This window comes from Brachyistius frenatus, unplaced genomic scaffold, assembly GCF_029030835.1.
Source record: "Brachyistius frenatus isolate BFR_SWC_R1_liver_20210118 unplaced genomic scaffold, ASM2903083v1 Contig_458, whole genome shotgun sequence".
In the NCBI taxonomy this organism is placed as follows: domain Eukaryota; kingdom Metazoa; phylum Chordata; class Actinopteri; family Embiotocidae; genus Brachyistius; species Brachyistius frenatus.
In genome coordinates, this window is record NW_027211057.1 from 95,001 (window position 1) to 118,593 (window position 23,593).

The 23,593-nt window shown below is 42.5% G+C and overlaps 1 protein-coding gene across 1 annotated transcript in view; it reads right to left on the minus strand.

Annotated features, from left to right (window-relative positions):
• Positions 1-22,558, minus strand: part of pdzd2 (PDZ domain containing 2) — a 58,746-nt gene extending 36,188 nt beyond the window's left edge. Inside the window, exons 1-6 of the mRNA XM_069687384.1 lie at positions 22,260-22,558; positions 18,540-19,018; positions 15,062-15,572; positions 11,723-11,868; positions 10,932-11,064; positions 5,909-6,061 (exon numbers count right to left, since the gene is read on the minus strand). Of these exons, the coding sequence (XP_069543485.1) occupies positions 5,909-6,061; positions 10,932-11,064; positions 11,723-11,868; positions 15,062-15,572; positions 18,540-19,018; positions 22,260-22,367 (1,530 nt within the window). The 5' untranslated portion in view covers positions 22,368-22,558. The remainder of the gene's footprint in view (positions 1-5,908; positions 6,062-10,931; positions 11,065-11,722; positions 11,869-15,061; positions 15,573-18,539; positions 19,019-22,259) is intronic.
• Positions 22,559-23,593: the final 1,035 nt, after the last annotated feature.

Consider the following 23,593-nt stretch of genomic DNA (forward strand, 5'->3'; position numbering starts at 1 on the left):
TTAAAAATTGCGATGCAGTTTGTGGAGTTGTAATTTATTGTTTTGCTGTAAAATTACAGGAAATTGTAAAAAATTGCAAGTCAAAGAAAATAAGTGATTTTTTTTAATATACATTTTACACCAATGCTATCTAACAACAAGTCATACGTAATTACTTCCTATGACAATAAGCTGCTGCACATAATTTTTTTTATTTAAAAGACAGGGCTCAAAGTTCATAAAAGTAAAGTAACTTTACAAAACAGTCAGTAACATGCTGCATCTATATAAAATGATTTAAATGTTGTTTATAATATTAATTCAAAACCACAAAGTGAAGTCTCGTACGCCTGGAAGTGTGTATAAAACAAATTTCACAGACAGGATTATTGTACGATGATTATTATGGGTGATGGTGAGAGATGATGGTGAAAGATGATGGTGATGGTGAGATATGATGGTGAGAAATGATGGTGATGATGAGAGATGATGGTGATGGTGAGAGATGATGGTGACGATGAGAGATGATGGTGATGGTTAGAGATGATGGTGAGAGGTGAAGATGATGGTGACGAGAGATGATGGTGATGGTGAGAGATGATGGTGAGAGGTGAAGATGATGGTGAGAGATGATGGTGATGGTGAGAAATGATGTGATGATGAGATGATGGTGATGGTGAGAAATAATGGTGATGGTGAGAGATGATGGTGATGTTGAGAGATGTTGACGACAATGAGAGATGATGGTGATGGTGAGAGATGATGGTGAAAGGTGATGGTGAGAGATGATGGTGATGGTGAAAGATGATGGTGATGGTGAGAGATGATGGTGATGGTGATGGTGAGATGATGGTGATGGTGAGATGATGGTGATGGTGAGAGATAATGGTGATGATGAGAGATGATGGTGAGAGATGATGGTGATGGTGAGATATGATGGTGATGGTGAGATATGATGGTGATGGTGAGAGATGATGGTGAAAGGTGATGTGAGAGATGATGGTGATGGTGAGAGATGATGGTGATGGTGGGAATTGATGGTGATGATGAGAGATGATGGTGAGAAATGATGGTGATGGTGAGATATGATGGTGATGGTGAGAGATGATGGTGAAAGGTGATGGTGAGAGATGATGGTGATGGTGAGAGATGATGGTGAGAGATGATGGTGAAAGGTGATGGTGAGAGATGATGGTGAGAGATGATGGTGATGGTGAGAGATGATGGTGAAAGGTGATGGTGAGAGATGATGGTGATGGTGAGAGATGATGGTGAAAGGTGATGTGAGAGATGATGGTGATGGTGAGAGATGATGGTGATGGTGAGCATTGATGGTGATGATGAGAGATGATGGTGAGAAATGATGGTGATGGTGAGAGATGATGGTGAAATGTTATGGTGAGAGATGATGGTGAAAGGTTATAGTGAGAGATGATGGTGATGGTGAGAGATTATGATGAGAGATGATGGTGATGGTGAGAGATGATGGTGGAAAATGATGGTGATGGTGAGAGATGATGGTGATGTTGAGAGATGATGGCGACAATGAGAGATGATGGTGATGGTGAGAGATGATGGTGAAAGGTGATGGTGAGAGATGATGGTGATGGTGAGAGATGATGGTGAAAGATGATGGTGAGAGATGATGATGAGAGATGATGGTGATGGTGAGAGATGATGGTGATGGTGAGAGATGATGGTGAAAGGTGATGTGAGAGATGATGGTGATGGTGAGAGATGATGGTGATGGTGAGAATTGATGGTGATGATGAGAGATGATGGTGATGGTGAGAGATGATGGTGAAATGTTATGGTGAGAGATGATGGTGAAAGGTTATGGTGAGAGATGATGGTGATGGTGAGCGATTATGATGAGAGATGATGGTGATGGTGAGAGATGATGGTGGAAGATGATGGTGATGGTGAGAGATGATGGTGATGTTGAGAGATGATGACGACAATGAGAGATGATGGTGATGGTGAGAGATGATGGTGAAAGATGATGGTGAGAGATGATGGTGATGGTGAGAGATGATGGTGAAAGGTGATGGTGAGAGATGATGGTGATGGTGAGATATGATGGTGATGGTGAGAGATGATGGTGAAAGGTGATGGTGAGAGATGATGGTGATGGTGAGAGATGATGGTGAGAGATGATGGTGAAAGGTGATGGTGAGAGATGATGGTGAGAGATGATGGTGATGGTGAGAGATGATGGTGATGGTGAGAGATGATGGTGAAAGGTGATGTGAGAGATGATGGTGATGGTGAGAGATGATGGTGATGGTGAGCATTGATGGTGATGATGAGAGATGATGGTGAGAAATGATGGTGATGGTGAGAGATGATGGTGAAATGTTATGGTGAGAGATGATGGTGAAAGGTTATAGTGAGAGATGATGGTGATGGTGAGAGATTATGATGAGAGATGATGGTGATGGTGAGAGATGATGGTGGAAAATGATGGTGATGGTGAGAGATGATGGTGATGTTGAGAGATGATGGCGACAATGAGAGATGATGGTGATGGTGAGAGATGATGGTGAAAGATGATGGTGAGAGATGATGATGAGAGATGATGGTGATGGTGAGAGATGATGGTGATGGTGAGAGATGATGGTGAAAGGTGATGTGAGAGATGATGGTGATGGTGAGAGATGATGGTGATGGTGAGAATTGATGGTGATGATGAGAGATGATGGTGATGGTGAGAGATGATGGTGAAATGTTATGGTGAGAGATGATGGTGAAAGGTTATGGTGAGAGATGATGGTGATGGTGAGCGATTATGATGAGAGATGATGGTGATGGTGAGAGATGATGGTGGAAGATGATGGTGATGGTGAGAGATGATGGTGATGTTGAGAGATGATGACGACAATGAGAGATGATGGTGATGGTGAGAGATGATGGTGATGGTGAGAGAGATGATGGTGAGAGATGATGGTGATGGTGAGAGATGATGGTGAAATGGTGATGGTGAGAGATGATGGTGGTGATGGTGAGAGATGATGGTGAGAGATGATGGTGAGAGATGATGGTGAGAGATGATGGTGAGAGATGATGGTGAGGTGATGGTGAGAGATGATGGTGAAAGGTGATGGTGAGAGATGATGGTGATGGTGAGAGATGATGGTGAAAGGTGATGTGAGAGATGATGGTGATGGTGAGAGATGATGGTGATGGTGAGCATTGATGGTGATGATGAGAGATGATGGTGAGAAATGATGGTGATGGTGAGAGATGATGGTGAAATGTTATGGTGAGAGATGATGGTGAAAGGTTATAGTGAGAGATGATGGTGATGGTGAGAGATTATGATGAGAGATGATGGTGATGGTGAGAGATGATGGTGGAAAATGATGGTGATGGTGAGAGATGATGGTGATGTTGAGAGATGATGGCGACAATGAGAGATGATGGTGAGAGATGATGGTGAAAGGTGATGGTGAGAGATGATGGTGATGGTGAGAGATGATGGTGAAAGATGATGGTGAGAGATGATGATGAGAGATGATGGTGATGGTGAGAGATGATGGTGATGGTGAGAGATGATGGTGAAAGGTGATGTGAGAGATGATGGTGATGGTGAGAGATGATGGTGATGGTGAGAATTGATGGTGATGATGAGAGATGATGGTGATGGTGAGAGATGATGGTGAAATGTTATGGTGAGAGATGATGGTGAAAGGTTATGGTGAGAGATGATGGTGATGGTGAGCGATTATGATGAGAGATGATGGTGATGGTGAGAGATGATGGTGGAAGATGATGGTGATGGTGAGAGATGATGGTGATGTTGAGAGATGATGACGACAATGAGAGATGATGGTGATGGTGAGAGATGATGGTGAAAGATGATGGTGAGAGATGATGGTGATGGTGAGAGATGATGGTGAAAGGTGATGGTGAGAGATGATGGTGATGGTGAGATATGATGGTGATGGTGAGAGATGATGGTGAAAGGTGATGGTGAGAGATGATGGTGATGGTGAGAGATGATGGTGAGAGATGATGGTGAAAGGTGATGGTGAGAGATGATGGTGAGAGATGATGGTGATGGTGAGAGATGATGGTGAAAGGTGATGGTGAGAGATGATGGTGATGGTGAGAGATGATGGTGAAAGGTGATGTGAGAGATGATGGTGATGGTGAGAGATGATGGTGATGGTGAGCATTGATGGTGATGATGAGAGATGATGGTGAGAAATGATGGTGATGGTGAGAGATGATGGTGAAATGTTATGGTGAGAGATGATGGTGAAAGGTTATAGTGAGAGATGATGGTGATGGTGAGAGATTATGATGAGAGATGATGGTGATGGTGAGAGATGATGGTGGAAAATGATGGTGATGGTGAGAGATGATGGTGATGTTGAGAGATGATGGCGACAATGAGAGATGATGGTGATGGTGAGAGATGATGGTGAAAGGTGATGGTGAGAGATGATGGTGATGGTGAGAGATGATGGTGAAAGATGATGGTGAGAGATGATGATGAGAGATGATGGTGATGGTGAGAGATGATGGTGATGGTGAGAGATGATGGTGAAAGGTGATGTGAGAGATGATGGTGATGGTGAGAGATGATGGTGATGGTGAGAATTGATGGTGATGATGAGAGATGATGGTGATGGTGAGAGATGATGGTGAAATGTTATGGTGAGAGATGATGGTGAAAGGTTATGGTGAGAGATGATGGTGATGGTGAGCGATTATGATGAGAGATGATGGTGATGGTGAGAGATGATGGTGGAAGATGATGGTGATGGTGAGAGATGATGGTGGAAGATGATGGTGATGGTGAGAGATGATGGTGATGTTGAGAGATGATGACGACAATGAGAGATGATGGTGATGGTGAGAGATGATGGTGAAAGATGATGGTGAGAGATGATGGTGATGGTGAGAGATGATGGTGAAAGGTGATGGTGAGAGATGATGGTGATGGTGAGAGATGATGGTGATGGTGAGAGATGATGGTGATGTGAGAGATGATGGTGATGGTGAGAGGAGAGGTGCTGACTGGAAATTAATATTGTGTTAATTATTGAGCTCACTGTGACTGTGATTCCCTTAATACAAACTTTTTTACCTATTTTTTTTTCATGTGAGCAGAATAAGTGTTGAACATAATGGTTTACAACTAGGAGGACAACCACTTCCTTTTTAATTGTACCAAGTGATGTTATTATTGAAGCAGACTAATGTGATGTTTGTAATGAAACCTGAGTTAGCTTCAGTTACAGTAAAAAGGACTGAATATTCACCCTCATTTGTTTTGTCTTTGACTTTTTTGAGCACCTGTTGATGACTTGTAACTTTCAACCAAATGGTTTCAGCTGTTGAAAACAGAAACAGGAACCTGTTCATGTTCATCTGTTCATGTACACTTACCAAATCAAACTGTTCCCGAAAACCTTTACATCTTACTTTAATCAGTTCTAAATACAAACTCATCAGTGTTAATATCTACACCAACCATTTAAATTAGTGAGCTATTAATTGAATTAAATCGATGGTTGAACCTGACGGGACGGAGGATGTTCCCGGACCCATGTTATTTTATTTAGACAGACAACATGTCATGTCAAGACACTTAACACAGCTAAGTCCTTACAATGTTAAAAGTTTACATTGGGGGGGTCACCTGCTATTTTATTCAATAATGTTGGGCCCACCCCCCCCACCCTCCCCCCACGGACCTCCTGGAAGCAACAACATATTTAATTTATGTTATTTATGTGCACTTGTTTCATTTCAGCTCTGTGTGAGAGTCTTTAAGAAGTTGAGTGAAGGTTGTGCTATTTCTCTGCTCTGATCTGTGTGTATCAACAAGGGCAGGGCTACAACTAATTCAAGTGTTGCACTCTCACACACTCTCATCGAACAAGGCAAACATGTAGAAGATATTGTTGTCAGTGCGTACCAGAGAGGAATTGTGCAGACTGGTGCTGCTGTTGGAGGTCTGAGGCGAGCGAGGAGCAGCTGTCTGAAACGAGGATGACGAGGAGCTGCAGGTGCTGACGAGGTCCGGCAGACTGGTGGATGGAAAACGCTCAAAACCCACGTCTGACTCCTCCTGCAGGGACAGCGAAGGGAGAAAATAACCTAAAGGTCTTTTTATTCATGTTTATCAGGACCTCAAGGACTTTGCAGTTTTGTGATTGTCAAAAATGTTTGATTTTAAAGCAGCTTTTCTTGAAAATTTAGATGCAATGTGAGATGAGAGTTCAATATATTTTGTGGAAAAAAGGCACATTTGGGCAAAAATATGAAAAAGGAACACGATTTATTCACTACCTAATAAAGATATGCAATCACTTCCAATTATAATAAGTAAACGGCACATCACAGAAATATGTGGGAATATTTGAGTGTTTTTATGCTTTCTGAACTTAAAGAACCATCGTGGGTCTCAAAGTTACAAACAGTTCCTGAGTCATAAAACTCGTATCGATTTACAGAAGTCTGTGATGGAGAATAGAACTCAGATAATTAGACAATAAGTGACTTAAATGTTTTTACAAAAAATAAAAGCGTAATCTCTGAGAAGTGGAAGGCTGCATGAACTCCTGTAACTGAACACATGAAGCATATGTTCGTATCCGGCGAGATATCTTGAAGCTGTCTGAGCGCTTTTCTCCACATTTGGGCCGAGTTGTAACTTTTGCAGATCAACGGGGACCCGGCTGCACCGAGACGGGCGGAGTGGCGCGACGGGGGAGTAGTTGAAGATGAGTCGGTGCCATGCACCCGAACAACCGGGACCGTGGGGCGGCTGGGTGGCAGTACGAAGGAGGCATAGTCCCAAGCAGAAGCCCACGGTTCACCACCGACCCCTTCACGTCTCCAACCAATTTTCCCCATTCGGTGAAACACCCGCTGAGAAACCAACTCTGGTTATTGGAGACTCTATTTAACGTGAAGTTAGTGAAACCAGCGGCCAGAGACAGATGTCTTCCCGGGGCCGTAGTCAGATGTCTTCCAGGGGCCAGAGTCAGATGTCTTCCAGGAGCCAGAGTCAGATGTCTTCCCGGGGTCAGAGTCAGATGTCTTCCCAGGGCCAGAGTCAGATGTCTTCCAGGGGCCAGAGTCAGATGTCTTCCAGGGGCCAGAGTCAGATGTCTTCCCGGGACCAGAGTCAGATGTCTTCCAGGGGCCAGAGTCAGATGTCTTCCCGGGGCCAGAATCAGATGTCTTCCCGGGGCCAGAGCGGCGACATTGAATCAAACCTGAAACTGCTGACTAAGGCTAATCATAAATACAGTCAGACTGTTTTTAACGTCGGCAGTAATGACACCCGGTTACACCAATCGGAGGTCACTAAAGTGAAACTTTTCAAAAACAACGTGGGACTCCGTAGTTTTCTCTGGACCCCTTCCTAACCGGACCAGTGATGATATGTTTAGCCGTACGTCTTCACTTTACCGCTGGTTGTCGAGGTGATGTCCCGCTAACAACGTGGGCTTCATTGACAACTGGAATACTTTCTGGGGAAAACCTGGTCTGATCCGGAGAGACGGCATCCATCCTACTTTGGATGGTGCAGCTCTTCTTTCTAGAAATATGGCCATGTCTCTTAACAGCCCTAAAACCTGACATCCAGGGTTGAGGCCAGGACGCAGAGCTGCAGTCTTACAGCTCCTCTGCAGCTTCTTTAGAGCTGTCACTCACCCAAAACCTTTAACATCCTATAGAGGTTGTGTCTGTACCCAGACCACCTATATTTAAAAAACTAAAGGAAAGATCTGTCAATAAAAATGTAATAAAAATGGATCCTACCAAATTAATGGATCAAAAAAATCGGACAATTAAAAGCGGACTATTAAAAATGAGATCTCTCTGGTCTAAATCTCTGTTAGTAAATGACTTGATAACTGATCATCAGATTGATTTACTCTGTCTCACAGAGACCTGGCTGCAACAGGAAGAATATGTTAGGATTAATGAAGCAACTCCTCCCAGTCATATTAATTATCATATTCCTAGAGATTCAGGAGGAGGGGGGGGGGGAGAAGGAGGAGGAGGAGCAGGAGGAGGAGGAGGAGGAGGGAGGAGGAGGAGGAGGAGGAGTAGGAGGAGGAGTGGCAGCAGTCTTCCACTCAAGTTTATCAATTAATCCAAAGCCTAAACTTAGTTCTAAATCATTTGAGAGTCTGACTCTTAGTCTCTCACCCAAACTGGAAAGCAGAGAAACGGATTGTATTGTTGTTGTTTATCTCCCACCTGGTCCTTATTCAGAGTTTCTAACTGAATTCTGACTTTTGATCAGATTTAGTGCTGAGTTCAGATAAAGTGATGATAGTGGGAGACTTTAACATTCATGTTGACGTGGACAACGACAGCCTCAGTTCTACTTTCAGCTCATTATTAGATTCTATAGGCTTTTATCAGGATGTAATAAACCCCGTCACCGTGGTAACCACACCCTCCATCTGGTTCTGTCGTATGGGATGGAAACTGAAAATGTAATAGTATTTCCTCCAAACCCTGTTTTGTCGGACCACTTCTTATTAACATCTGAAGTTACAATAATGGACTACACAGCATGTGGGAATAAATCCCACTACAGTAGATGTCTGTCAGATGATGTCGTGGCCAAGTTTAAGGAAGCAGTTACATGTTTATCCTCTTCGATGCCGTGTGTTAAAGCAGTGGAAGACATCTACGTTGATCTTAGTCCCACACAAGTGGTTCATCTGGTAGAAAACACTGCAGTATCTCTGCTACAACTCTAGATGATGTCGCCCCTCTGAAGAAGAGTCATGAACCAGAGGAAGTTGTCTCCATGGTACAACTCAGAACTACGCTCTGCTAGGCAGCGACTAGAAAGATGGAAAGGAAATGGAGTTCCACTAATTTAGAAGAATTTCACCTGCCTGGAAGGATAGTCTAATATTATATAAGAAAGCTCTTCGTAAGGCCAGAACTTTATATTATTCATCATTAATAGAGGACAACGAGAACAACCCCAGGTTTCTTTTCATCACTGTAGCAGGCTGACAAAGAGTCCCAGTTCTGTTGAGCCCTTTATTCCTTCAGCTCTCAGCAGTAATGACTTCATTAACTTCTTTACTAATAAAATTCTTACTATCAGGGAGAGAATCGGGCCGACCCTTCCTGCCACCGTCACTGATGTGATGTTAAGCACAGCAGCCCTGAAAGCAACTGTAGGACCAGATGTAAACTTGGAACATTTCTCTCCTGTTGAGCTCTCTGAGTTAACTAGAATTAGTTCTTCATCTGGATCCTCTAGCTGTCTGTTAGATCTCATCCCAACTAAACTTTTTAAGGAAGTCTTCCCTTTAATTAATACTTCCATATTATATCAGATCAACCTATCTATTGTAACCAGCTATGTACCGCAGGCTTTTAAAGTGGCTGTAATTAAACCTTTACTTAAAAAGCCGACTCTTGATCAGCTGTTTTAGGAAACTACAGACCAATTTACAACCTGATGTTTATTTCTAAAATCCTTGAAAAAGTTGTTTCAAATTAACTTTGTGATCATTTACAAAGGAATGATCTGTTTGAAGATGTTCAGTCTTTAGAGTTCATCATAGCACAGAAACAGCTCTGGTGAAAGTTACTAAGGACCTTTTATTAGCCTCAGATAATGGACTCGTCTCTGTACTTGTTCTTCTGGACCTCAGTGCTGCTTTTGATACGATTGATCATATGATCTTATTAGAGATTAGAAGACGTTACGAGGATTAAAGGAACTGCATTAGACTGGTTCAAATCCTACTTATCAGATAGATTCCAGTTTGTCCATGTCAACAATGAGTCTTCCAGACAAACAAGAGTTAGTTATGGAGTTCCACAAGGCTCAGTGTTAGGCCCAATACGTTTTACTTTGTACATGCTTCCATTAGGAGATGTCATCAGGAAGCACTGCATCAACTTCCATTGTTATGCAGATGACACTCAGCTATATCTTTCTATAAAACCAGATGAAACTATTCAGTTAGTAAAACTTGAAGCCTATCTAAAAGACATAAAGGCCTGGATGACCAGAAACTTCCTGCTTCTACATTCAGACAAAACAGAAGTTCTTGTACTTGGTCCGAAACACCTCAGAAACTCTTCTTGTTAAAGGGAGTTTTTTCTTCCCTCTGTTGGAGGTTTTTCTCCCTTAAAGAGGAGTTTTTTTCCCTCCTAGCTTATGTGGGAATTGTTGAATTGTTGGTTTCTCTGTATATTATAGTCTTGCTGTAAAAACCTTAATGTGTTAAGTGCCATGAAATAACCTGTGTTGTGATTTGGCGCTATATAAATAAAATTGAATTGAATTGAACGTAGTTTCTGTGTCAGAGTTGTACTTTGTGCCGCCATCAGCTCAGACTGGCCAGCCGAGGGCTGTTTTCATGGCTTCGGACATCCTAAATCCCACAGACACGGTATGTTCTACATATTTAACACCACCCACGCTGCGCCTGCGATCAACAATGATCAGACTGACACATGAGGGTTGGTTTCTTCTACTGAGTAACTTTATTGACAGGAAATCGTGACCCTTCCTGACATTCACACAGAATCATCTGAAGTCTCAAACTGCACTTTTGTCTGGATTTGGCTGCAGATTTCACACCACAATCTAATCTTCTAATTCCTTGTATAATTTTTCACAAAGCTGAAGAAATCTTTCATTAATTTGAAGTCTTGTCAGTCGCACAGACACGTCCAGATTGAAACCCTGATTTCTTGGTGGGTAACGCTCCCCTGTCCTTTGGGCTGTGGCTAATTAATGGGCTGCAGCTTCTGTTTGAATACTCTTCTTTCAATAGACACCAACAAGACATAAAACACACAACTTTACCGCACACACCCACACAACTGCTGCACAAGTTAAACTATTAGACGCACAACTACAACACAACGCAGGTGGGAACTCATGTCACTGTAAGACAAGATGTGTGTGTGTATAAGTGTGTATTAGTGTGTCTCACCCTGCTGGCCACCACCAGTTGGACCAGTCCGGTCGTGGATCGAAGGACTCCGACAGCCTCCTGATGAGTGAGACCCACCAGAGACCGACCGTTAATCATCAGCAGTTCATCACCAGCATGAAGACGTCCGTCCCTGAAACACATTTTGACACAAACACTGACTGTATGAACCACGATGAACCACAATCAGCACCAACATTCAGAGACGATAAATCTGGTCCTGATCAGAATCCAAACACACTCCGTGATATCTGTTGTACCTAAAGTAATAAACATTATTCCATAAACACCACAAAATGACGATAATATGTAAAACACATGTTGAGATAACTTCTGTCCAAAAAACAGACAAACTAATAAACAAGAAGCTGAAGGAAAAAAATAATCAGGATCATAAAATTATTAACAATAAAACAGGAACCAGCCCAGTTTTCAGTGTTATAATAGAATAAAACAGTAGACTGAGAACACATTAATGTCAATAGCTGGTTATAGTATTATTAATTATTAATAGTATTATTCATATTTCTGTCTGGCTGGTGTGTGTTGGGTCTGTTGTAATAACTGCAGGTGTGCAGATACAACTCAGGGAATTTATAAAAACACAGTACTGATGTTCTGTAATTAATATTTTGATATCACATTTGAAAAATTATTAAAAAAGATCAGATCCTTATAACACTTAATAATTCACCGGACCCACATATTAATGTAGAAGATGCTCTCATTTAGGTTAGGTTAGGTAGGTAGGTACTACACAGATCTACTGGAACATGCTGAAACACCTGTACCTGTGAATGGCCCCGCCCTCCTCTATATGAGCTATGATGATGCCGTGAGGAGAGCGCTTGGAGCCACGCCCCCCTGTGATCTGGATGCCCAGGCCCTCCTGACCCTTCACCATGTGCATCTTCCAGATGTGGCTGCCCTCTCTGGGCTATGAAAGAAAAATTGAATCACTCATAACATGTTACAATGTACAAACGTGGTGTCAGTCGAATCCTTCTATGATCTTTTATAACATTAATTCACCAGCACTCAGCTGGCCTTGAACGTCACATGGACTCTTTCAAGTTCATCAGTAATAACATTAAAATGGTCACTAGAAACTATGTGAGACTGGAGACACCCACAGCATCCATTTGACCTATATTTTGAGCTGGTTCTAGTGAAATTAAAACAGGACCTCCCAGTTCACATGTTTATCAGCCTGGCAGCTCCTCCGGTCGTCCAGACAACACGTCAGCATCTCTTCCTCTTCAGAGCCGCTAATATATATATGACCTTTATTTAACCAGGTAAAATCAATTGAGAACCAATTCTCATTTACAATGATGACCTGTCAGCACAGTCCACACAGTGACTGAATGAAATACCAGCTGTTGGTCTGAGTCTAACCCACATTTTAAACCTCTGTCCATCACTCGCTCTCATTCAACTGTCCAGGTGTTCCTCCTGTTCATCCCCTCATCTGTCCACCTCTGAACACCTGGCTGCTCCATTTCCTCCCCACAACACAGTGATATGACCGGTGTTGGTTTTATGAAGAGTTCTCCAGCGTCTCTACTGAAACAGGCTGTTTGATTCAAATGGTGTTATCATCTGTTCCACTGAGTGGATGCATGTGTTGCATGTCATAACACTGCATGAACATCAGCAGAATTATGAATCATATTTATAGCTGATCTGTGTGGATAACAGAAGGCGGTCACATGTTTGTTGTTCAATAAAGAACAAATACGTTTCTTCTTGGATACATGGATCTCAGGTGGAGTCACTCCGTCTTACTGCTGATGTGATCAGGAGCCTGATGCAGGGCTGCAACACAAACACCCACTTTCTGAAAGACGTGTATAAAACCTTGAAATGACACCTCAAACATCAGTTATTGAGTTATTGTTCTTATGAAGCAGGAGAACAGACTGATTGTTCAACTTACTGCTCGACTGATGTGGTTCTTTCAGGACCGAGTGACACCATCCAGGATGAAGCAGCTATAGTTCATGGATGGATGGACGATACCGATTATTTGTAACCAAGGAGACCGATAAACATGTGCAGTAAAAATGAAAATCTTTGTGTGAAAATTTGGAATAACAAACTTGAACACAAAACTTACTTCAAATTCCCTTAAGTTGAATGAAAAGAGAATTTGTCACCTTAATCTTAAAAACTGCAGTTAGCTCTCAGCAGCAGGTCTAATATTAACGTTGTCATCTACTCTTTAGGTTTTTTGGGGAGACGTTAGCTTCCATCTTAAATAATGTTGTGAGATGCTTGTTTTCCCGTCATGTCGTCCGATGAACACGACAGCACAGAAACAAAAGAAGTGCACGTTGTTGTTCAACTAACCAACAAGATGCGAGACCTTCGATAATATAATACATATCGAAATGAAATACAGACACAGGGTTCCTTCTGTTTGAGAATATACAGCTGCTAAACATGTGAATGAAATATTATATATTAAACAAATAATCTATATTCAATAAAAAAATATACGTATCTCTGAGATGCTCACTGACGTGCTGTCTCCGGTTTATTACCGGTTAATTACCTGCTGAACATTTAAACACACTAGTTGTTCTCAGTTTTCTTTGATCAGCTGTTTACAAGCTGTTCACATCTGTTAGCTACTTTAGTTTAGCAGTTAGCGGTGTCTTCTCTCCCTGTCCGTCTGTCTGCTGCTCCGTGTGTCTGATGTTCACTTATTCCTCCGACTCCTTCACTAACAATCCGACATGGAACTACTATAGTTTATATGCTGTGATGGAGGCGGAGTCAGTGAGAGGATAAATAGTCTTGCTGTTGCTATGGCGTGCGTGAGGTGTGACCAATCAGATACAGCTGTGGGCGGGCCATTGCTCTCCACTATAAAGTGGTGACTGCAGACTGGGACGGCAACATCACAGACAAAGTTGCGCTTTTTTTTTTTTTTTTTTAAACTTAATTTATTTTATTGGCGAATGAATTAAAAAAAATACAGATACCGATAATCCTAAAAATGCTAAATATCGACTCCGATGATCAGCCGGGCTGAAAGTCAGTGTTCTCAATACAACATAGAGAAAGAGACTCAGAACATACAAATAATAATAAAACAACATCTCTATTTGGACAAACTGCGCTGAAAGAGTTGAGGTAGTTGAGGTGGAGTTCATGTAGATATTGTGTGTATGATCCATCTTGTGTTGTTGGGTTACTGTATAATGAACGAAATGTTCTGCTCACTGAAGCTCCGTCCTGAATCCGTACACATTAGTCCACAGCAACATTTTCTAAGATCTCACTTACGGAATAATATTTATTCAGCTTTAGATGTGAACTTTTGTCCATTTTTTTAGTTGTGTTCAAACTGTTTGATGTCATTTTTATTGATATGTCTTATTTCTACCCAACTTTAAGGTGAATTCATTGTTTATTTATAGTTGAAATCAGCTTTGAATAACTCCGTCACTGTTGCAACTGGATCTCGTGTTGTTATAAACATAACTAAACTGACGGGGGGGGTTATAAACTACCTTTTCACCTTGAGCACTAATGGTTTGAGTCATCGCCTAATTTGTTTATAATTATTAATTTATTAATTATCACTATTATTATAATTTAATTATTTGTCTTTTTAAAAAAAATTAAAAAATCTTCTCGCAGATCTAAATGGAATCATGCTCCTTTCTGGTGAAATGTTGACAGTGATGGAGGTAAATTTGAAATAAACCCATGAAGGCATGTGACTGAAGACAATATGATTGTACGTGTTAAATTAGTGTGACATCAAGATTTCACTTTATTAAAATCATGGACTGTAATTTATCCTGAAGACTGAATACGTGTCTTTATTTGAGGTTATTTAACCTGCTGTGTGTGTAACAGTTCAGGAAACAGACCGGATTTAAAAGGAAACATTTTTCACAGATGCTTAAAAGTTTTGTGGTCCTACAGTTTAGTTATTAAAGATGGCATTAAAAATAAAAGTGATTGATTACACTGCATGCTTTCCAGATAAAGCTGAGGTTGTGAGTGAGTAGTATGAACTAAATTCATTAAATCAAAGCCATGAGTGTCAGTAGTTTGTCTCACCTGGCCTGCAGTATGAACTACAGTCATTACATTGAACATCAGTGTCTCACCTGGCCTGCAGAGTCGCTGCTGAAAGAATCCTTGTTGCTCTCCAACAGTTGACTGTGACATCTCGCCGGCAGCGTGGCAGCTGCTCCACTGGCCAGACGCTGGGGAACAGTTCTCCCTTGTGGAAAGGTGTCTGGGCTTCCCTCTGCAGGTGTATGTGTGGAGAGAATGCAACCCGGTTCACCTCCTGAAGGACTGACGTCTGCATCCGTGGGAGGAGAGCTGTGTCCGTTGTGACCACTCTGGACGTCTGAGTCCACGCTGTCTCTGTTGTCTTGGTTAAAGGACGAACGCGATATGACGCCAAACTTTCGAGTGCGTTTGCAGTTTGCCAGGCGGTCGGAGGACTCGGCGGCAGATGTGCTCTGTTTCCGGACTTCGCAGCTGTCACTGCTGACACAGGTACTGACGCTGTCAGTGGCGTCACGGGGAGGGGGAGGAGCCTTTCTCTTTACTCGCCGCAGCAGGATCAGATAGATGCAGCCTCCATTCCAGCACTGGTCAGCCAAGTAACTGTAAGAAAGCATTGAAAAGATGCTGTGATTATATAAAGGTTGAAACGGGGGAGCAGCATTGGAGCCAGAGACACCAACAGACTTAACAAACTGGTTAAGAAGGCCGGCTCCATCATTGGCTGCAAACTGGACAGTGTGGAAAAGGTGGTGGAGAGGAAGACGCTGAACAAACTATTATCCATATTGGATAATCCTGACCACCCTCTCCACCTTCTGCAGGGACAGAGGAGGACGTTCTCCAAAAGACTCCTCCAGCTGCTGTCACAAGGACAGATACAGGAGATCATTCCTGATACAGGAGATCATTCCAGATACAGGAGATCATTCCTGATCCAGGAGATCATTCCAGATACAGGAGATCATTCCCGATACAGGAGATCATTCCCGACACAGGAGATCATTCCAGATACAGGAGATCATTCCAGATACAGGAGATCATTCCTGCCCACTGCAATAAGACGGTATAATAACTCACCTCTGGCAAAATCCATCACACAACAATAACACCGTTGGTCGTCTGTTTTCTTGTTTGTTTAAATCTTTGCACTATTGTTTAGTTAGTTTTAATTTAATTTAATTATTCTATTTTATTGTATATACTGTGCATTTTTATATTTTACTGTTGTTTTATTTCTTTCCTGTACCTATAAATGCTGCTGTAGTGAAAAAAAATTCCCCTTGTGGGATTAATAACTATCTATCTATCTATCTATCTATCTATCTATCTATCTATCTATCTATCTATCTATCTATCTATCTATCTATCTATCTATCTATCTATCTATCTATCTATCTATCTATCTATCTATCTATCTATCTATCTATCTATCTATCTGTCAAACATCATAAGGAAAACTACAGGCCTTCCAGCCGTGGGTCTGTACCTCCTCACACTGTGGCTGGACGTCATCTGCACAGGTTTACATTTAGTATGTCAAATCAGAAAGTTGTAAGTGAATAGTTGTTGGGTTTATAGCTTTTCCAGCTGCTTCTAAAAACGTCTTTTTTCATTGTGAACAACAGTGAGCGCATTGTGTAGTGACTGATGTCAAGCTACTGAGAAATGTAAAAGACGTTTAGAAAAGTCTGACAATAAACGACACTGACCTGTTTGTAGTTCTTGGACAAATAAAATCTGTGATTTGTGTTGATAATAATGAATAAAATAGTTCCACGGTGTGGTGAGATGTTGCTCACAAATGTTAATGTTGTTAATTTGACTCAGTGGTCTGACGACCATCTGCTCAAAGCCATTTTGAGTGAATTTTTTTAAAGGGTAATTCTGCTTTAATTCAGCCTGCTGTATTTCCCATCAATGTGTCCTTCGGTCTGGTCACTTGGTCTGTGTTGACTTTCAAGATAGAGGTGTGTGAACCCTGTGAACAGCAGATGTCAGGGTAAAAGCTTGAGCTCCCTTCAGGTTTCCAGAAATTAGATTTGTACAAGAATCATTTAACATGTTTGTTTTCATTCTGAAAACTAACTGCAATAGAAACCTCTTTGTGGAACAACTTTCCCACTGACCTTATGACTGAGCATGAGACCAGCCAGCATATTGAACACACACCATCACCACATTCATAGAACAGAAGTCAGTCTGATGTAAATTAATGAATTGCCTTTTTGGAGGCTTTATCTTATTCAAAAACTCATGAAAGCTGGTACACATGTCTCTCCTGGTGAAAAATTTCATATTTCAATGTGGTCGTGAGTGGGCGTGGCCAAACGGCTCACTAACCCTATACAGATACCCTGGCAGCTACATTTACGTACATGCACGGAAATCGGTGGACATGTGTATCACACCTAGATGTACAAATGCACCATTACGTCAACTTAACAGGAAGTCCGCCATTTCGAATTTAGTCGCCATTTTTGCCGATTCGCACATGTACTTTAACGAACTCCTCCTACAGATTTTGTCAGACCGACTTGAAATTGAGTCAGTTCACTCTTAACATGTTTGGGATTAAAAGCTATCAAAAGAATTCGTTTTCGTCGATGGGTGTGCATGTGGCATGGCAGCCATGTTGAGCGTCTCACCATGAAACTACAAATTGCTGTAAATCTTATGTACATGGACCGACCGTCTCCAAATGTTACAGGTATGATAACAGCCCTGCCCTGAAGACACCTGTGTGGTCATATTTACTCATAGTCATAGCGCCCCCTGGTAGCAACTGGAAATTACCCTTTTCATACTTTCACATGCTACGTCAAGCTGGTTGATCACATGAACCTAAAGTTGTGTCAGAATAGCCTAAACATGTGTTTGATGATATATTGAGAATTTCATTCGACTTGGTCAAAGGGCGTTGCCATGGCGATGCGGCAAAGTCTGACGTTTAGCTGTGACACAGGAAGTTGATGTTTAAGGTCAAAGGATGCTTGAAACCTCATGAAACATGACACATACATCCGGCATGGTGAGACGATACATCTGACATGTGTTTTGCGAGTGGGCATGGCCAAACAGCTCGCTAGCGTCCCCTAAATTGCAGCCCCGGCACCTGGTTTCACCACATGCACCAAAATTTGATGTACAAAAAATTATCCTGGCAGCATGACCTCAACTAAACAGGAAGTCCACTATTTTGAATTTAGTCACCATTTTTGGCAAATCGCAACTGTTGTATTTTAACTAACTCCTCCAACAGACTTTGCGCACCGACCTGAAGTTTTGCCCCGAACCGCCCCGTGCGAGGGCCCGCTTATCACTGCTTGCACTTTTCATTTCCATTGTTCCTGCTGACAGGTGAGTAGTCTGCAGCTCTACAACTTGATTCCTTGAACATTACACGCTGTTCTCTAAATACTGTAACAGTCAGTCGTAATAATAAGTCAAGAGTAATCATGTCCGCATTAAACCATCTTTTACTGAAGATTGTGAAGTACTTTTTACTGTTGAGCTCTTCATGTCTCTGCATCCACTTTGAAGGTAAATATAACATGCTATTGATCTCACCTGGCTCCACTGACATCCACCCCCACCATCAGCTGCCCGTTCACTGACAGCAGTTCGTCTCTCAGCTTGATTCCCATGCAGCGGGCTGCTGGGCTCCTCTTCCTCACCTCTGTGACCCAGATACAACCCACATCCATGATGGGGCCCTGGTCCCTCCTCCTCCTCGGGCCGCCCTTCTTTCTTCTATCAGGATCCCCAAAAATAGGGATGTTGCCGAAGCTGAGGCCAAATTCAGCAGCATCGCCATCCTCTTTACTGAAGGACACAGCATGAACCTCCACATCTACCCCCACTCTACAGGAGGACGGGCTGGCTGATGGAGCCGGGTCTTCCTCCATGAAGTTGAACTTAATGTATTCCACCAACTTCTGAATGGCAGCCAGACATAGAGATAAGACCTCCACATGAACACTGCTAATGCTGCTGCTGCTGCACACGCTGCCTGCCTCCCCGTTCTGGGAGGAGTCCTGATTCACATTCTGCAGGAAAAAGAAGAAGACGAGTGACCAATCAGAGCAGCTGCACGATCACGAGTTATAGTGTCCGGGAACACATCGTAGTTGTGTTTTCAAACAGCTGCTGTCTACAAGATTGTAATACATGAAAATGTATCAAATTTAAAATATAAAAAAGATGCTCATTTTGAAGTTGATCAGCATTTTTCTGTTAAATTGACCTACGAAACATAATAAAAAAAGCTGTATGAAAGAATTTCTGATGGTCCAAAACTTGATATGGCTGTGCATCTTGAATCTCCAGTAAACAAAAGGGAACACAACTGTAGACACCTGCAGAAACCTACAGACACCTGCTGATACCTGCATTCACCTGTAGACGCCTGTAAACACGTGTAGACACCTGCAGACAACTGCAGACACCTGCAGAAACCTACAGACACCTGCTGATACCTGCATTCACCTGTAGACGCCTGTAAACACGTGTAGACACCTGCAGACAACTGCAGACACCTGCATACACCTGTAGAAACCTGCAGACACCTGTAAACACCTGTAGACACCTGCAGGAACCTGCATACACCTGTAAAAACCTGCAGACGCCTGTAAATACCTGTAGACACCTGATTACACCTGTAGACAACTGCAAACACCTGAAGACACCTGTAGACACCTGTAACCACCTGTAGACACCTGCAGACACCTGTAGACAACTGCAAACACCTGCAGACACCTGAAGATACCTGCAGACAACTGTAACCACCTGTAGACACCTGCATACACCTGCAGACACCTGTAGACACCTGCAGACACCTGTAGACACTTGCAGACACCTGTAAATACCTGTAGACACCTGCAAACACCTGCTTACACCTGCAAAAACCTGTACACACCTGTAGACACCTGCTTACACCTGTAGACACCTGCAGACACCTGTAGACAGCTACAGACACATGTAGACACCTGTAGATTCCTGCATGCACCTGTAGACACCTGCATACACCTGTAGACACCTGCAGACACCTGCAGATGCCTGTAAATATCTGTAGACACTTGTAGACACCTGCAGACGCCTGTAAATACCTGCTTACACCTGTAGACACCTGCTTACACCTGTGGACACCTGCACACACACCTGAAGAAACATGCACACACCTGACAAAAACTGCAAACACCTGTACACACCTGCATACACCTGTAGACACCTGTAAACACCTGTATGCACCTGTATGCACCTGTAGCCACCTGCTTACACCTGTAGACACCTGTATGCACCTGTAGACACCTACAGACACCTGTAGACACCTGCATATACCTGCAGAAACCTGCATACACCTGTAGATACCTGCAGACACCTGTAGAAACCGGCATACACCTGTAGAAACCTGCATACACCTGTAGACATCTGCATAGACTTATTACAGAGATTAGAAGACGTTACGAGGATTAAAGGAACTGCATTAGACTGGTTCAAATCCTACTTATCAGATAGATTCCAGTTTGTCCATGTCAACAATGAGTCTTCCAGACAAACAAGAGTTAGTTATGGAGTTCCACAAGGCTCAGTGTTAGGCCCAATACTTTTTACTTTGTACATGCTTCCATTAGGAGATGTCATCAGGAAGCATTGCATCAACTTCCATTGTTATGCAGATGACACTCAGCTATATCTTTCTATAAAACCAGATGAAACTATTCAGTTAGTAAAACTTGAAGCCTGTCTAAAAGACATAAAGGCCTGGATGACCAAGAACTTCCTGCTTCTCAGAAACACCTCAGAAACTCTTTCTGTAATCACTTAGTTACTCTAGATGACCTTGTCTTGGCCTCCAGCAAAACTGGGAGGAACCTTGGAGTCATCTTTGATGAGGAGTTGTCCTTTAGACACCATATAAAGCAAATCTCCAGAACTGCCTTCTTTCATCTACGTAATATTAATAAAAATCAGGAAAATCCTTCCTCAGTGTGATGCAGAAAAACTCATTCATGCGTTTGTTACTTCTCGACTAGATTATTGTAATTCCTTGTTGTTAGGATGTCCAAATTACTCATTAAAAACCTGCAGCTGATCCAAAATGCTGCAGCAAGAGTACTGACAGGATTTATCAAGAGAGATCATATTTCTCCAGTTTTAGCTTCTCTTCACTGGCTTCCTGTTAAATCAAGAATAGAATTTAAAATTCTCCTGATGACTTACAAAGCTCTACATGACCAGGCTCCATCATATCTTAGAGATCTTATAGAACCATATAATCCTAGCAGAGCACTTCGCTCTCAGTACGCTGGTCTACTTGTGGTTCCTAGAGTTTCCAGAAGTAGAATGGGAGGCGGAGCTTCAGTTTTCAGGCTCCTCCCCTGTGGAACCAGCTCCCAGTTTGTGTTGGAGTGGCAGAAACCCTCTCTAGCTTTAAGATTAGACTCAAAACGTTCCTTCTTGATAAAGCCTATAGTTAGGGCTGGCTCAGGTAGACCTGAACCAACCCTTAGTTATGCTGTTATAGGCCGAGGCTGCTGGGGGACCTCGTTACATGCTGAGCTTCTTTTCTTTCCTCCTACTCTTTAACTGACTCATACCTCACCATCTTCTTCTCTCCCATAGTTTCTTATTATTATCTGTTGTCTCCATTCAGTTCCTTCACTCGTGTAGTTTCTGTTCTTTCTTTTCCAGATGTCCCGTCATGGAGCTGCATGTCTCTGCTCTGTGCTTGTCGTCTCCACCAACAGTTCTTCTCTTCTATCTCTATGCTGTCCTTTTCGCTCTCTGCTCTCCTCTCACCCCAACCGGTCGAGGCAGATGGCCGCCCACCTCTGATCCTGGTTCTGTTAACAGATGCTCCGCCCACCTCTGATCCTGGTTCTGTTAACAGATGCTCCGCCCACCTCTGATCCTGGTTCTGTTAACAGATGCTCCGCCCACCTCTGATCGTGGTTCTGTCGGAGGTTTCTTCCTGTTAAGAGAGTTTTTCTTCCCTCTGTTGGAGGTTTTTCTCCCTTAAAGAGGAGTTTTTTTCCCCTCCAAGCTTATGTGGGAATTGTTGAATTGTTGGTTTCTCTGTATAATATTGTAAAGTCTTGCTGTAAGGACTGTAATGTGTTAAGTGCCATGAAATAAGCTGTGTTGTGATTTGGCACTGTACAAATAAAATTGAATTGAATTGAATTGAATTGAATACACCTGTAGAAACCTGCATACACCTGCATTCACCTGTACAAGGTGGAGAAAGTAATAATGAAGGTTGAGGAGGTAATGAGGGTGGAAGAGCACCTTGTCCTGGCTCAGGTTGTCGTCCTGTGCTGGTCGGGCGCTCGGACCCCCATGCCAGTCCTCCAGCAGGGGGAGCATGCTGAGGGCGTTGTCCTGAGTGATGGGCATCCTGGCATCTTGGGTCAGCTGGTGCTCCTTCACCAACAGCCGTTAGTGGAGGAACAGCAGCCAGCAGAGGCTGACCGCCACTCGTCCATCTGTTAGAGGGACTCCGAGAATCTGTACAGTCGTCCAAATGAACCAGGATGGTCGATGTCAGATTACTGGCAGGATATCAGTCCATCACCTACAGACAACATGACACATTGGAGTAGGAGATAAAAAATGAAAATAAAAAGGAGGAATTAAAAGATGTTTCCATTCACTTTGGGATATAGATTTGATCTATAAAACAGTGGACCCAATGAATGGGGGAAAGCTTCCAATCACAGAGATCAAGTCAAAACAAATGTTATTGTTAAAGAATGAAGACATTTGTAATGGGTCACTCTTGTCTCTCCATTATTGAACAAAATAATTCAATCAAAGTGAAAACACAGAATAACAAACTGCAACGTTTGCACAAGATCTAAATGTAGGAAGTCAAATAATCTTGTTTTGGGTTTTCATGAATAACAACAGAAATACTTTGTGGAATAAATCAAATACCAGATCATCTAAAAGCAATTCATGGTTCACAATTACAGATTTGATGACCCATAAGGTGCCACCACTTGTTTCTCCCCCGCGCAGCATTTCTGAGGTGGAGAATCTAATCTAATCCAACATTATAAAATGATTTTCGTATTTCTCTCACTGACTCTCACAGGTGTTACGTTTCCCTCCATCCACAGAACACTTTTTAGGTAACCGTTATGTTCATTTGTCATATATATGTATTTCAAACTGTTTACAGCAATGTTACAAACAAAATCAATTTTCAGCCTTCTTCCTCTACTGAGTAAATTCAGACTGATGATGGCCTGGATGATAAAGATCTTCAGTAAGATGATGCTGTTAAAGTGACTGACGGTATTAAATGTCTGAAACCTGCTGCAGCAGCAGAGTCCTTCATTCACAATAAAGTGCTGCTGAGGAATCTGGGCTGAGCCTTCGTCTCCACACGGAGCTGAGTGCAGCCATATGTGGGGCAGATATAGACTGGAGCCAGCCTACCAGGAGACCACACTTTAATGACTATGCAGAGTTTGGGCTTCAAATAACTGTTGGGCTTTGTGGTACCATCTGTCTCTACTATTCCTGTACACTGAACTGAAGGCAAACCGGGCCGCCCTGTTCTGCCCTGAGTGGATCCACGGGCGGGAACAAGTGCTGGAGCTTTCAATAAGTGAAGG